General features: G+C 36.2%; 1 protein-coding gene across 13 annotated transcripts in view; it reads right to left on the reverse strand.

Annotated features, from left to right (window-relative positions):
* ANAPC10 (anaphase promoting complex subunit 10) overlaps window positions 1-15,265 on the reverse strand; it is a 279,601-nt gene that overhangs the window by 241,171 nt on the left and 23,165 nt on the right. For all 13 annotated transcript variants that reach the window (XR_013350913.1, XR_013350912.1, XR_013350911.1 and 10 more), the window contains one exon: window positions 847-967. Coding sequence is in view for 8 of the 13 variants with exons in the window: in XM_077846174.1 (XP_077702300.1) it covers window positions 847-967 (121 nt within the window). In the remaining 5 variants the exon portion in view is untranslated. The remainder of the gene's footprint in view (window positions 1-846; window positions 968-15,265) is intronic.

Raw genomic sequence — 15,265 nt, forward strand, 5'->3', positions numbered from 1 at the left:
TTATATAGCAGATAAATAAGTTGGGGTATTCAAACAATGGAGTACAACTCCGGAATATAAAAGAATGAAGCACTCTTACATGCAACAACAGGGATGGACTATCAAAAAATTAGGCTGAGCGAAAGAAGCCTTACAAAAAGTTATATCATCTGTGATTCCATCTACACAACATGCTAGAAGAGGCAAAACTGATCTATAGAATGAATGAACAAGCAAACAAAAAAAATTAGAACAACACTTACCTCTGAGAGTAGGATAGAGATGGAGATTGATGGGGAAGGGATATGAGGAAATTTTATGGGGTAATGAAAATGTTCTATAACTCAACAGGAGTCGGGATTACACATATGTTTGCTTTTGTCAAAACCAAATAATACACTTAAGATTTGTGTAAACTGTATATAATTGTACTTTAAAAAATGAACCTCAAGCAAATATTCGTAATTCCAGTTATCACAGAACATGCTGAAGTATCTGAGGTGCTAAGTACAAATATCTGCAACTTATACTGAAATGTATATAAAAATGAGATGAACTGATGGACAGATTATAATAAAGTAAATATAGCAAAATAATAATTATAGAATCTACAAAGTTAGTACACTGCAGTTCACTATACAATTCAGCTTTTCTGTATGTCTGAAAATCTCCATAATAAAACACTGGAAAAAAAGTGAGATGACAATCAGAATTCAAAAAAAATTTCAAATATAAAAACTTAAAATGTTTTCTTAAATATTAGTAATTTTCCTCATATATTAACATTTTAATCTAATGTCAAATATAACTATTTTCTAAAAACAAGAGTTACAGGATGACATATTTTTTAAAATGTGAATGACATACCCGAATTTCTTGAAGATTGTGAAAATTATTTCCTACTCTGACCGATATCTTGCTTGGAGTATAGCTTTCATCAGATTTGTAGTCTGCATAAATACATAATGTCTTCACTGTTGTTTTTCTTCTAAAAACAATAAAATAAAAATATGCTCTTTATCATGCGGAAAGATCGTATCTAAAACAACTTCTGATCATAGTTTGCTAAAATGAGTACTTCAATCAATCATTTATAATTCCTTTCATTTTAGCAATAAAAATAAATAATAAATATACAGATATACATTTATATGGGCATCTCTTATCTAGAAGATGGTCAAGGGATGCCTGGGTGGCTCAGTGAGTTAAGTGTCTGCCTTTGACTCACGTCATGATCCCAGGGTTCTGGGATCCAGCCCTCAGTTGGGCTCCCTGCTCAGCTCTGCCCTCTTCTCCCACTACTTGCACGTGCTCTTTCTCTCTCTCAAATAAATAAAATCTTTCAACAACAACAACAACAAAAAGAACATGGCCAAGAACCAGATGTTAGCAAATTAAAAAGTTAAACCAAAAGAGGAACTTTAAAGTGCAAATAAGCATTAAGAATTTCAGTCCTCTTCATTTGTATTTTAGACAAATAAATTATTCTAACAAGCTTGGTTTTATCAGTAAATTACATAATTTCCTATGCCAATACTTGAAAATAACTACCACAGTAAGAAATTAAGTCCAGCAAAAATAAAATCATTTGTAATATAATTTTATAATATATAAACATATTATAGTATATGTTTTACAACAGCATAATTTCAAAATATAATGTCTTACTGCAAGAAATAAAATTCTGCCGTCTTTAAAACATACATATCTTAGGAAGATAAGCAAAGACTAATATAACACAAAATTAATCTCAGAAAAAATGCAAGTGGCCAAAAAACATGAAAATGTTTAATCTCTAGAAATCAAAGAAAGGGAAATTAAAATACAGATATTAGTTTTATCACACTGAAAAATATTAAAAAGAATAATACTCAAATTTGATTAGAAAAAGGTACTTTCATAACCAGTTAGTTATGGTACACAGCCTTTGACTCATGAATTCAACTTCTAAGAATGCATTAAAAAGCAAAGATAGGGATCCCTGGGTGGCGCAGCGGTTTAGCGCCTGCCTTTGGCCCAGGGCGCGATCCTGGAGACCTGGGATCAAATCCCACGTCGGGCTCCCGGTGCATGGAGCCTGCTTCTCCCTCTGCCTGTGTCTCTGCCTCTCTCTCTCTCTCTCTCTTTCTCTGTGACTATCATAAATAAATACAAAAATTAAAAAAAAAAAAAAAAGCAAAGATAACACAACTACTCAAAAATGGATGCAGAAAAATGTTTACCATCCTGGGGTTAAATTACTAAAAAATCATAAACAACCTAAATATCCATCTCAATAGGAAATTAGTTAAATAAATTATATTCAGTCTATAAAATTGTATAAGTTATACATATATAGGCTAGAGGAAAAAGCAGATTACAAGACAATATATACAGAAGGACTGCATTTTGGGGAAAACAAAAAAAATTTCAAGGCGTATAATAAACCTATCTATAAGTATACATGTTCTATATAAATACATATATACATACTACACATACATAGATGTACATAGAATCATATAAAAAATAATAAAAGTGACTAGTTTGGTAGAGTAGAACTATGGAAGAGCTTTCTTCTTTATGATTCATGCATTTTCTGATTAATTTTTTTTGCATTGAGTATATGCTACTTGGGTCATTAGGAAAAAGAAAAACACTAGATAATTTAAACATCAACCAAAAAAACCATTAAGAAGTCTATTTAAACGAGCTTTAAAAGTTAAGTTCTGGTATAAACTGGCACTAACTTAACAACAATGAGTTCCTTGAACAGAAGTAGTCTGTGTCAAAAGTCAACCTATAAAAACAGCAGGGGATCTGTAGCTCTTAGTGAGGGGACCAAACTTCTATAGCCCAAGCTATTCATCAGAAAGGAATGGGGAAAGTTAAGGACTTTTCCTTAAATAATAAAGACAGATCGAGATGTAAAACACTTAAATACCCAGGAACTGCTGACAGGATAAATACCATTTCCAGGTTTTCAGAAGAGGCCAGAGGTATCAAACTGACATCTTTCTCTTTCTGGTGGGCCAGGAAGGAGACATAAGAGGAAGTAAGGGAAGCTGGGGAAATTTTGAAGGGCATACAGAAGATCTTTTCCCTGATGAGCCAGAGGCAGGGAGTGAAAGGTCTTTCTTATTCTGGAGAGATCAAAGATCATGAAGACTCTTGAGGACTTTTGCTTTCCTTTTTTAAAAAAACAGATCTAAAGGATCAAGCTGTTTGCTCAGAATATTTTATCTCCAAGTTATGAAATTCACGATCATTTAGTCACTGGAACCCGCAAGATCATCAGGGTAAGATTAGAAAGGCAAAGAAGGGTAACAACAATAATGACTATAAAAACAACAGCAGGGATCCCTGGGTGGCGCAGCGGTTTGGCGCCTGCCTTTGGCCCAGGGCACGATCCTGGAGACCCGGGATCGAATCCCACGTCGGGCTCCCGGTGCATGGAGCCTGCTTCTCCCTCTGCCTGTGTCTCTGTGCCTCTCTCTCTCTGTGACTATCATAAATAAATAAAAATTAAAAAAAAAAAAAAAAAAAAAAAAACACAGCAACAGCTAGAAAATAGCAAGTGGATACTGTGGCCCAGAAGTAAGGCTTTATATGCATTATTTCATTCATTCCTCAACCTTGGATATAGAAACTATTATCACCTTCGTTTCACTGATTTAAAATAAGAAAAAACATTACTTTAATAATAACTGGCTAGTAGGTGGGCACAGTTGGGAGTTCAAACATGCGTCCGTCTGTCTGCCTCACATGGTCTTACCTTTCCTGTTAATTAATTGTACTTAACTTATTCAACAGTCATTGATACTAGTTTACAGTAATATGTAGGTATCTGTAGTTCATTAAATTTTATCTGCCATAAGTTCTTAAGATCCATGTATTCCCAGAAATCATAGGTATAATGTTTGCTATATACATAATTTCATTACATTTGCAAAGGAAACTACAACGCCACCACAAGTTTAAAAACTGTTACTCTAGGGCAGCCTAGGTGGCTCAGCGGTTTAACGCCACCTTCAGCCCAGGGCCTGATCCTGGAGATCAAGTCCCACGTCGGGCTCTCTGCATGGAGCCTGCTTCTCTCTCTCTCTCTTTCTCTCTCGTATTAATAAATAAATAAAATCTTTAAAAAAATAAAAAAAATAAAAACTGTTACTCTAGAAGGTATCCATAAAACCTTTTAAAATTATTTATCAATTTTATCTCATGGTGCAGCAAAAAAAAAAATATAGCACAGAAACCATGCTATATGTCAAATAGCAATGCATGTGGGAAGATTAAATACATAGATTCTAAGACATCATGGTGGCTATTCAAATTACTCAAAACATCATTATAATAATAATCACGATATACTGAATGCTTATTCAGTGCCAAGCATCATGCTAAACTCTTAAGATAAAGTACTGTCGGAAGGGAAAAGGGAAAAGGGAAAAGAGTAACCCTTCCCCATTTCTGAGGACATAAGTAAGTAACATTTCTATTCCTCACCCACCCTTCCCTTTCTTCTGAGAAAGAGCTGCTGGCAGGATACATACATTGACTTTGTTCCTTCATGCCATAAATTTAATAGGGGCAGGCTCTACCTGGCCTGGCACTTTTATGACTGGAAGAGCATGTCTGTTTAATTCTAGGGTTTAATATTAAGAAACACATGTAACTGCAGATGTAAGCCCCTTTCTCAAGCATCAGCTTTGTCAGTTTTATAAGGGTGATATTTTGGTCTCCATTTGCGGACTCCTGGATAAATTTCTCAACTCACTGGGAACCCATGAAATTGTAAGAGAAGACATTAGTAACAGATGCTCCTGGATGCCAACCTAACAGCCCCTTTTCCCTTTCTTCTTCATATCATCCTGCTAAAAGACTATATTCCCCAGCTTCCCTTAAATCTATAAATGACCATATGGCTAAATTATGGCCAGTGAGATTTGAATCAAATGACTATATTTTAAAAAGTTTCCTTAAAGGAAGACATACCCTCTTACCTTCCCCACCTACTCCTTCCTGTTGCTTAGGATATGGACATGATGGGTAGAATTCCAATAGGCACCTTGAATCATGAGGTGACCCTCAGGATAGAGCTCTTGAGCTAAGAATGCTAGAATCGAAAGAGAAGGTATCTGAGTCCACAATACACTGTGTGGCTGCCATACCACTCTTGAATTGCCAGGTTCCTCTTATATGAAGAGAAAGAGAACATAAATCTCTACTTTGTTTAAAGCATTGTTATTAGAAGCTCTATTACAAAAAAAAAAAAAATAGGCAGCAGCTCTGTTAGCAGAAGGTCTCATTCCTATTTAATCATGTCCCCCATTATAGATAAGGAAATGGAGGCTCAGATGCAGGGTAAGCAAAAAGTCTGATTTACAGATCTAGTAAAGCCCAGAGCCAGAATTTGAATCCAGGTCTGTAGGACTACAATATATAAGAGAAGGTACTAACTCCTGAGGCATAAGACTTAACACTAACGAAATAGTTACAATATTCTATTTATCATTTCATGTTAACATTCTAGATACATTATTACTAAGAGACTGAGACATAAAGAGTCCACAAACTTGCCTAAAACAAAAGGCAAACAAATGGTTTACATTTAGAATAAGTGACTACATTCTTCTTTGTTCCTCATACAATGGTGGAAAATGTCCCTTCGAAGGGAGAAGAAATGGGTACGAAATATCAGAAAGGGAGACAGAACATGAAGACTCCTAACTCTGGGAAACGAACTAGGGGTGGTGGAAGGGGAGGAGGGCGGCGGGTGGAGGTGAATGGGTGACGGGCACTGAGGGGGGCACTTGACAGGATGAGCACTGGGTGTTATTCTGTATGTTGGCAAACTGAACACCAATAAAAAATAAATTTATTATTAAAAAGAAAAGAAAATGTCTCTTCATGTAAAAGTTAATTTTCATCAATACGAACAGAATGCTAAAATGCAAGTTTTCACTAAAGGGTAAGACAACAAATACCATGTTTTAATAGGATATATAAAACCTCAGTGTAATTTTGTCAGCAGTAATGGTTAAAAACAAAACAAAACAAAAAACACCAGTCAGGGATGTCTGCACATGAAGAAGTAACTGCCATAGGACTTGACCCCCACACCATAAACAACTAAATGCCAGACAAACACATATGAAACAACTATCTGCAGACACTGAACAGAAGACAGCACTAAGAATTCTGAGAGACTGGATATAAATGAGGTGAACTCTATGAACAACTGGGCTTGCTAACTGAAAGGCAATTTCCAGACTGCAATGCAGGGTGGGCACAGCCTAACAGAATCTTTCAGGCTCACTAAGCTGAGGAAGGAGTGATCCTGTGGAAAAACTCCAGAAGTCTGCATGCAGTGTCCTGCACATGCACAGGATGAAACTCTACAAAGACAAGCAAAGAACAGCATTTGCTGGGCAAGGAACAATTACTGGGAAAAAGTAAGCTAAATAATTCCCAGAGGTCACAAAGTGTAGGGAAATCACTGGAGTTCCCAAGAACCAAAGTGGGGAGAGTACAAACACCTCTTCAGATATTTAGTATATTCAGTTGAGATCCCAGAAGGGTCAAGCCTTAGTATACTTGAGGCTAATCTTGCCCAAGAAAAGTGATCTTAAAGTGTGGTGTAGGGACTTGTGGAGGACTTCAAGACCCTTTTGGGGGATTGACAAGGTCACAACTATATTCCTAATAATACCAAGATGTTACTTGCCTTTTTCAGAAGCACTCTCTTATGAGTACACAGTGGAGTGTTCCAAATACTATCTGGCATGGGATGTTGCAAAAGATTTAATGAAGAGGCACATATGAGATTCCAGCTGTTCTCTCTTAAGCCAGTCATAAAAGACATTCACACCCAAAAAGTAAATCAATAATTTTATTTTCACTATTTTTTTTGGAGGAGACAGTTATTTTTCATTTCAAAAAGTGTTATTTAAGCAAACATATAATAGGTTAATCATTATTTAATTTTAGATGAACAAATATTCTAAAATTCTTCAGCCATAATTTCTAACATGGTAAATACTGACAGATAAAAAAATAAATAAAATAAAAGATCTTTGGAGACCTAGATAAAAGTTTGTGGTACTAAAACCAAAAAAAAAAAAAAAATAGGCATGCCTGGGTGGCTCCGGGGTTCAGCATCTGCCTTCAGCTCAGGATATGATCTCGGAGTTCCAGGATCGAGTCCCACATCGGGCTCCTGCATGGAGCCTGCTTCTCCTCTCTCTGCCTATGTCTTTGACTCTCTCTGTCTCTCATGAATAAATAAATAAAATCTTTAAAAACTAAAATAAAATGGGGATCCCTGGGTGGCTCAGCGATTTAGCACGAGCCTTCAGCGCAGGGTGTGATCCTGGAGTCCTGGGATGAGTCCCACATCGGGCTCCCTGCATGGAGCCTACTTCTCCCTCTGCCTATGTCTCTCTGCTTCTCTCTCTCTGTCTCTGTGTCTCTCATGAATAAATAATATATATATATATATATTTAAAAATAAAATAAAATGAAACAAAATACTAAATCCAGCATCCAATCAAAAATTACTACAAGAATCAGAAAAAGGTGACCAGCAATAAGGGAAAAAAAATGGTCAATAAAGATACGGAAAAGACAGAGATGACAGATTTAAAAAAACAAGGAATTAAAAGAGAAAATATAAATATCTACCTACAGGCCCAGCAAACCATCTGAAACTTTGTGGCTTAAAAAATAATCATTTTTTTGTTTATGAATCTGGAATTTGGGCAGGACTCAGAAGGGAAGTTCTACACAGCTCAGGTGTGGCAGCCTGACTTGAGATCTAAAGGCTCTGCTTCCAAGACAGCTCACTAATATGACTGAAAAGCTGGTGCTAGTTATTGGCTGGGAGCTTATTAGTTAAGGCTTTGGCCTTTGGTCCATTTCTTCATGGGCTTCTCTTTTTGATGTGGGTTTTCTCACAGCATGATAGATGAGCATCAGGAAGAGAATCACATAAAAGAGAAAAAAGGTAGAGGTTATATACTTTTTATGACCCAGGCTTAGAAATAACTGTCATCCATATTCTCAGGCAACAAACCCACAAGGGCCTGACCAATTGCAACTGAGGAGACATAAATGCCATCTCTTTAATAGGCAGTTGCAAAGCTGTAGAAGGACATGTGCAATAGAAAATAATGTCATGGGATGCCTAGGTTGGTTAGGTGTCTGCCTTCAGCTCAGGTCATAGTCCTGGGATCAAGCCCTGCATTGGGTGCCCTGGTGAGTGAGGAATCTGCTTCTCCCTCTTTCTCTCTGCCCCTTCCCCCTTACTCATGCTTTTTCTCATGCTTTTTCTCATGCTCTCTCTGGTGCTCTCTCTCATACGTACACACATGCACTACCTCTCTCTCTCAAAATCTTAAAAAAAAAGAATGTTGTGAGCATACTGGAAAATACAATGTGTCATAAAGATACTCAGAAGAAAACATGAGCACAATGTGGAAAGATAAAAAGCATTTCTAAAAATGGAATTTGTAGACATGAAGAAATCTGAAATAAATTCACTGGAGAGGATTAACAGCAGTTTAAATATTGCAGAGGACTATGAATGTAATGATATATAATTATAGAAACTCAAAAATTAATCATACAAACAAAAAGCTCTCATCCCCCATTAAAATAAATAGCATATGGGTGATCTATGAGAGAGTATAAAGTAGACTAACATGTAATTGGAGTCCCAGGAAAAAAGCAAGTAGAAAGCATTTGAAAGAATTATAGCCAAAATTTTTCCAAATTCAATGAAAAGTACCCAAAGATTCATGAAGGTCAATGATAAACACAAAGAAATCCACATCAGGAAAGTCATAATTACATTGCTTTAAAAAAAATAGCAATAAAGAAAAAAATCTTAAAAATAGGAGTGGGGGTGATGAGGAGACACATTAAATACAGAGAAATAAACGTAAGAAAGACAAGAAACTTCATGTCAGAATCACTGATGGAACAGCATCTTTAAAGTGTAAAGAAAAGAAAAAAAAAAAAAACTAGAATTCAGAACCCAGTGAATTATATTGTAAAAATAAAGACAAAACAGGAGCGTGTGAGTAGGTCAATCGATTAAGCATCCCACTCTTGATTTTAGCTCAGGTCATGATCTACGGGTTGTAGGACCAAGCCCCGTGTCCAGTTCCCCAGTTAGTAGGAAGTCTGCTAGAGAGTCTCTCTCTCACTCTTCCTCTGCCCCTCCCCCTACCCTCTCTAAAAATAAAATCTTTAAAAAACTAAATAAAAGACAAAATAGAGACATTTTCAAACAAACAAAAGCTGTGAGAATTGGTCACCAACAAATTTGCACAATGAGTAACATTAAAGTTCTTCAGAAGGAAGGAAAATACCAAATAGAAATGTGAATCTATATAAGGGAATAAAGAGTACTGAAAATAAAAAAATTTTAAAAAGAGTACTGAAAATAATAAATATATAAGTGAATATAAAATATTTTTCACATATAAGATGTTTTCTAAAGGTAATTGTTTAAAGCAATATGTTGTGGAAAAAATAAACAAAGCAATATGTTGTGGACTTTGTAAGAAATGGAGAAATAAAGTACATGACAATAGCAGCATAAAGGAAAATGGGGAAATGGGAAAAAAGAATTTAAGATTCTTGTATTATGTGTGAAATGTTATTATTTGAAGGCAGACTGTAATAAGTTAAAGATGCATATTGTAAATCTTGGAATCATTAACATTTTAAAACAATATTAAATAAAATAAAGGCATACACTTAATAAGCTAATAGTAAAGAACAATAAAATTGATATCAACAATAGCCAAATTATGAAAAGAGACCAAATGTCCAAAACTGATGAATGGATAAAAAAGATTTGGCATATAGAAAACTTCCAAACTCATTCTATGAGGCCAGTATTACCTTGATTCCAAAACAAGACAAAGATCCACCAAAAAGGCGAACCACAGACCAATATCCCTGATGAATATGGATGCAAAAATTCTCAAGATACTAGCTAATAGGATCCAACAGTTACATTAAAAGGATTATTCACCACAACGAAGTGGGATTTATTCCTGGGCTGCAAGGGTGATTCAGCATCTGCAAATCAACATGATACACCACATTAATAAAAGAAAGGACAAGACCCATATATTCTCACCATAGATGCAGGGAAAGCATTTGACAAAATACAGCATTCTTTCTTGATTAAAACTCTCTGCAGTGTAGGGATAGAGGGAACATACCTCAATACCATAAAAGCATTATACAAAAAACCCACAGCAAATATTATCCTCAATGGGGAAAAACTGAGAGCTTTTTCCCCTAGGTCAGAATAGGACAGAGACATCCATTCTCATCACTGTTGTTCAATATAGTATTAGAAGCCCTAGCCTCAGCAATCAGACAACAAAAAGAAATAAAAGGTATCCAAATCAGCACTGAAGTCAAATTTTGGTCTTCGTACATGACATGATACTCTATGTTGAAAGACTCAAAAGACTCCACCCAAAAATTGCTAGAACTCATACAGAAATTCAGCAAAATGGCAGGATATAAAACCAATGCAGAGAAATCAATTGCATTTCTTTTTTTTTTTTTTTTAAGATTTTTATTTATTTATTCTTGAGAGACACACAGAGAGAGGCAGAGACACAGGCAGAGGGAGAAGCAGGCTCCATGCAGGGAGTCTAATGCGGGACTCCATGCCGGGATTCCAAGGATCACGCCCTGGGCCCAAGGCAGAGCTAAACCACTGAGCCACCCAGGAATCCCCCAATTGCATTTCTATACACAGACAGAAGAAAGAGAAATCAAGGAATTGATCCCATTTACAATTGCGTCAAAATCCATTAAGATACCTAGGAATAAACCTAACCAAAAAGGTAAAGATCTGTATTTTGAAAACTATAGAACGTATATGAAAGAAAATGAAGAAGACCCAAAGAAATGGAAAAACATTTCATGCTCATGGACTGGAAAAACAAATATTGTTAAAATATCTTTGCCACCCAGAGCAATCTACACAGTCAATGCAATCCCTATCAAAATACCATCAACATTTTTCACATAGCTGGAACAAATAATCCTAAAATTTGTATGGAACCAGAAAAGGCCCTGAATAGCCAAAGAAATGTTGAAAAAGAAAATCAAAGCTGGTGGCATCACAATTCAGAACTTCAAGCTGTATTACAAAACCGTAATTGTCAAGACAGTATGGTACTGGCATAAAAATAGACACATAGATCAAATGAACAGACTAGAGAACCCAGAAATGGACCCTAATTCTATGACCAACTAATCTTCAACAAAGCAGGAAAGAATATCCAATGGAAAAAAAAAAAAAAGGCAGTCTCTTCAACAAATGGTGTTGGGAAAATTGGGCAGTCACATGCAAAAGAATAAAACTGGACCACTTTCCTATATCATACACAAAAATAAGCTTAAAATGGATAAAAGCTCTAAATGTGAGGCAGGAATCCATCAAAAACCTACAGGAGAATACAGGCAGCAATCTCTTTGACCTTGGCTAGAGCAACTTCTTGTTAGACATATCTTTAAAGGTGAAGGAAACAAAAGCAAAAACGAACAACTGGGACTTAATCAAGATAAAATGCTTTTGCACAGCAAAGAGTTGACAAAACTAAAACCCAACCTACAGAATGTGAGAAGATATTTGCAAATATTTTATCAGATAAAGGGCTAGTATCAAAATCTATAAAGAACTTATCAAACTCAACATCTTAAAAACAAATTATCCAGTCATGAAATAGGCAGAAAACATGAACAAACATTTCTCCAAAGACGTACAAATGGCCAACAGACACGTGAAAAAATGTTCAGCATCACTGCACATCAGAGAAATAAAATCAAAACCACACTGAGGGGGATCCCTGGGTGGCTCAGCGGTTTGGCGCCTGCCTTCAGCCCAGGACGTGATCCTGGGGACTCGGGATCTAGTCCCACATCAGGCTCCATGCATGGAGCCTGCTTCTCCCTCTGCCTGTGTCTCTGCCTCTTTCTGTCTCTCATAAATAAATAAATAAATAAATAAATAAATAAATAAATAAATAAATAAAATCTTTAAAAAAAAAAAAAACACAATGAGATACCACCTCACACCAGTCAGAAAGTTAAAATTAACAAGTCAGGAAACAACAGATGTTGGCAAGAATGTGGAAAAAGGGGAACCACTGTTGGTGGGAAAGCAAGCCAGTACCTCCACTCTGGAAAACGGTATGGAGATTCCTCAAAAAGTTAAAGCTACCCGACAACCCCAGCAATTGCACTACCAGGTATTTATACAAAGGATACGAACATAGTGATTCGAAGAGTCACCTGCACCCCAATGTTCATAACAGCAATGTCCACAGTAGCCAAACTATGGGAAGAGCCTAGATGTCCATCAGCAAATGAATGGATAAAGAAGATGTTTTATATATATATATATAAAATGGAATATTCCTCATCCATCAAAAAAATGAAATCTTACCATCTGCAACAATGCAGATGGAAATAGAGGGTATTATGCTGAGCAAAAATAAGTCAATCAGAGAGACAATTATCATATGATTTCACTCATATGTGGAATATAAGAAATAGTGAAAGGGACTATAACGGAAAAGAGGGAAACTGAGTGGGGAAACATTAGAGAAGACAAACCATGAAAGACTCCTAACTCTGGGAAACAAAGGGTTGCAGAAAAGGAGGGATGAGGCAGGATAGTGTAACTGCATGATGGGCATCAAGGAGGGCACTTAATGGGGTGAGCACTGGGCTGATAGAGGAGAGGTGAGTTGGGGATGGGTTAAATGGGTGGGTGATGGGTATCAAGGAGAGCACTTGTGGTGAGCACTGGGTGATATATGAATGTGATGAATCACTACATTCTACTCCTGAAACCATTATTATACTATATAATAACTAAAATTTAAATAAAAACTTGAAACAAGTAAACAACAACAAAAAAGATCAGTAAAACTGATAAATCTCCAGCCAATCTGACTAGACATCAAAAAGAGAAATGGTAAAAGTTATCAATACCAGGTATAAAATAAAAGATATTACTATAGTTCCAACAGAAATTAAAGTTAATAAATGAATATTAGAAATACCTAGGTCAATAAATTAAAATAATTTTGATAAAAAGGAACAAATTCTTCAAAAAAACACAAATTTTCAAAACGGATTCAAGAAAAAATAGAAAATGAAGATTTTATTTAAAAAATACTATTCCTAGTATGCTGAGGATTTATTTATTTTTTTTTCCTCTCCCTGAAAATGGGCTGACTTTTTTTTTTAATTAATTAATTTATTTATTTTAATTTATTTTTTATTGGTGTTCAATTTACTAACATACAGAATAACCCCCAGTGCCCGTCACCCATTCACTCCCACCCCCCGCCCTCCTCCCCTTCCACCACCCCTAGTTCGTTTCCCAGAGTTAGCAGTCTTTACGTTCTGTCTCCCTTTCTGATATTTCCCACACATTTCTTCCCCCTTCCCTTATATTCCCTTTCACTATTATTTATATTCCCCAAATGAATGAGAACATATGTTTGTCCTTCTCCGACTGGCTTACTTCACTCAGCATAATACCCTCCAGTTCCATCCACATTGAAGCAAATGGTGGGTATTTGTCATTTCTAATAGCTGAGTAATATTCCATTGTATACATAAACCACATCTTCTTTATCCATTCATCTTTCGTTGGACACCGAGGCTCCTTCCACAGTTTGGCTATCGTGGCCATTGCTGCTAGAAACATCGGGGTGCAGGTGTCCTGGCGTTTCATTGCATTTGTCTCTTTGGGGTAAATCCCCAACAGTGCAATTGCTGGGTCGTAGGGCAGGTATATTTTTAACTGTTTGAGGAACCTCCACACAGTTTTCCAGAGTGGCTGCACCAGTTCACATTCCCACCAACAGTGTATGAGGGTTCCCTTTTCTCCGCATCCTCTCCAACATTGGTTGTTTCCTGTCTTGTTAATTTTCCCCATTCTCACTGGTGTGAGGCGGTATCTCATTGTGGTTTTGATTTGTATTTCCCGGATGGCAAGTGATGCAGAGCATTTTCTCATGTGCATGTTGGCCATGTCTATGTCTTCCTCTGTGAGATTTCTCTTCATGTCTTTTGTCCATTTCATGATTGGATTGTTTGTTTCTTTGGTGTTGAGTTTGATAAGTTCTTTATAGATCTTGGAAACTAGCCCTTTATCTGATACGTCATTTGCAAATATCTTCTCCCATTCTGTAGGTTGTCTTTGAGTTTTGTTGACTGTATCCTTTGCTGTGCAAAAGCTTCTTATCTTGATGAAGTCCCAATAGTTCATTTTTGCTTTTGTTTCTTTTGCCTTCGTGGATGTATCTTGCAAGAAGTTACTATGGCCGAGTTCAAAAAGGGTGTTGCCTGTGTTCTTCTCTAGGATTTTGATGGACTCTTGCCTCACATTTAGATCTTTCATCCATTTTGAGTTTATCTTTGTGTATGGTGCAAGAGAGTGGTCTAGTTTCATTCTTCTGCATGTGGATGTCCAATTTTCCCAGCACCATTTATTGAAGAGACTGTCTTTCTTCCAATGGATAGTCTTTCCTCCTTTATCGAAAATTAGTTGCCCATAAAGTTCAGGGTCCACTTCTGGATTCTCTATTCTGTTCCACTGATCTATGTGTCTGTTTTTGTGCCAGTACCACACTGTCTTGATGACCACAGCTTTGTAGTACAATGCCTGAAATCTGGCATTGTGATGCCCCCAGATATGGTTTTCTTTTTTCAAATGCTGTTTCTACATCTATTTATATGATCATATGATTTTTCTTTAGTCTGTTGAGAGGGCAAATTTCATTGATTTTTTTCTTATTGTAAAATATACATAATATTTTTTTATTATTTTAAGTGTATAGGTCAGTGGCATTAAGTACATTCATATTGTTACCACCATTGCCACTATCCATCTCTAGAACTTTATATCATTCCAAACCAAAACTCTATATCCATTAAACAGTAAGTTTCTATCCTCTCCACCCACAAAAGCATCCATAAGATAAGAGTTGCTTTAAGCATACAATCAAGTAAAGAGAGCACCAATGCTAAATCACCAAGACAGAATTGGCAATTATAAGTTTTCCTTCTCCATTCCCATCCAGCAAGACTGGAGAGTTCAGAATTAGTTAAAAATATGGGTAAAAGCTATAGAAGCAAACCACACCTTCTTCTTCCATTTACAGTAGATTGAAGCTTATGGAGAGGAAGAAACCTTAAAAGAAACAAGCAACTCTGAGGCTTTCACTGTTAGTTATGACTACTAGCTTATTTC

The sequence above is a fragment of the Canis aureus genome, chromosome 13, assembly GCF_053574225.1.
Source record: "Canis aureus isolate CA01 chromosome 13, VMU_Caureus_v.1.0, whole genome shotgun sequence".
NCBI classification, from domain to species: Eukaryota; Metazoa; Chordata; class Mammalia; order Carnivora; family Canidae; genus Canis; species Canis aureus.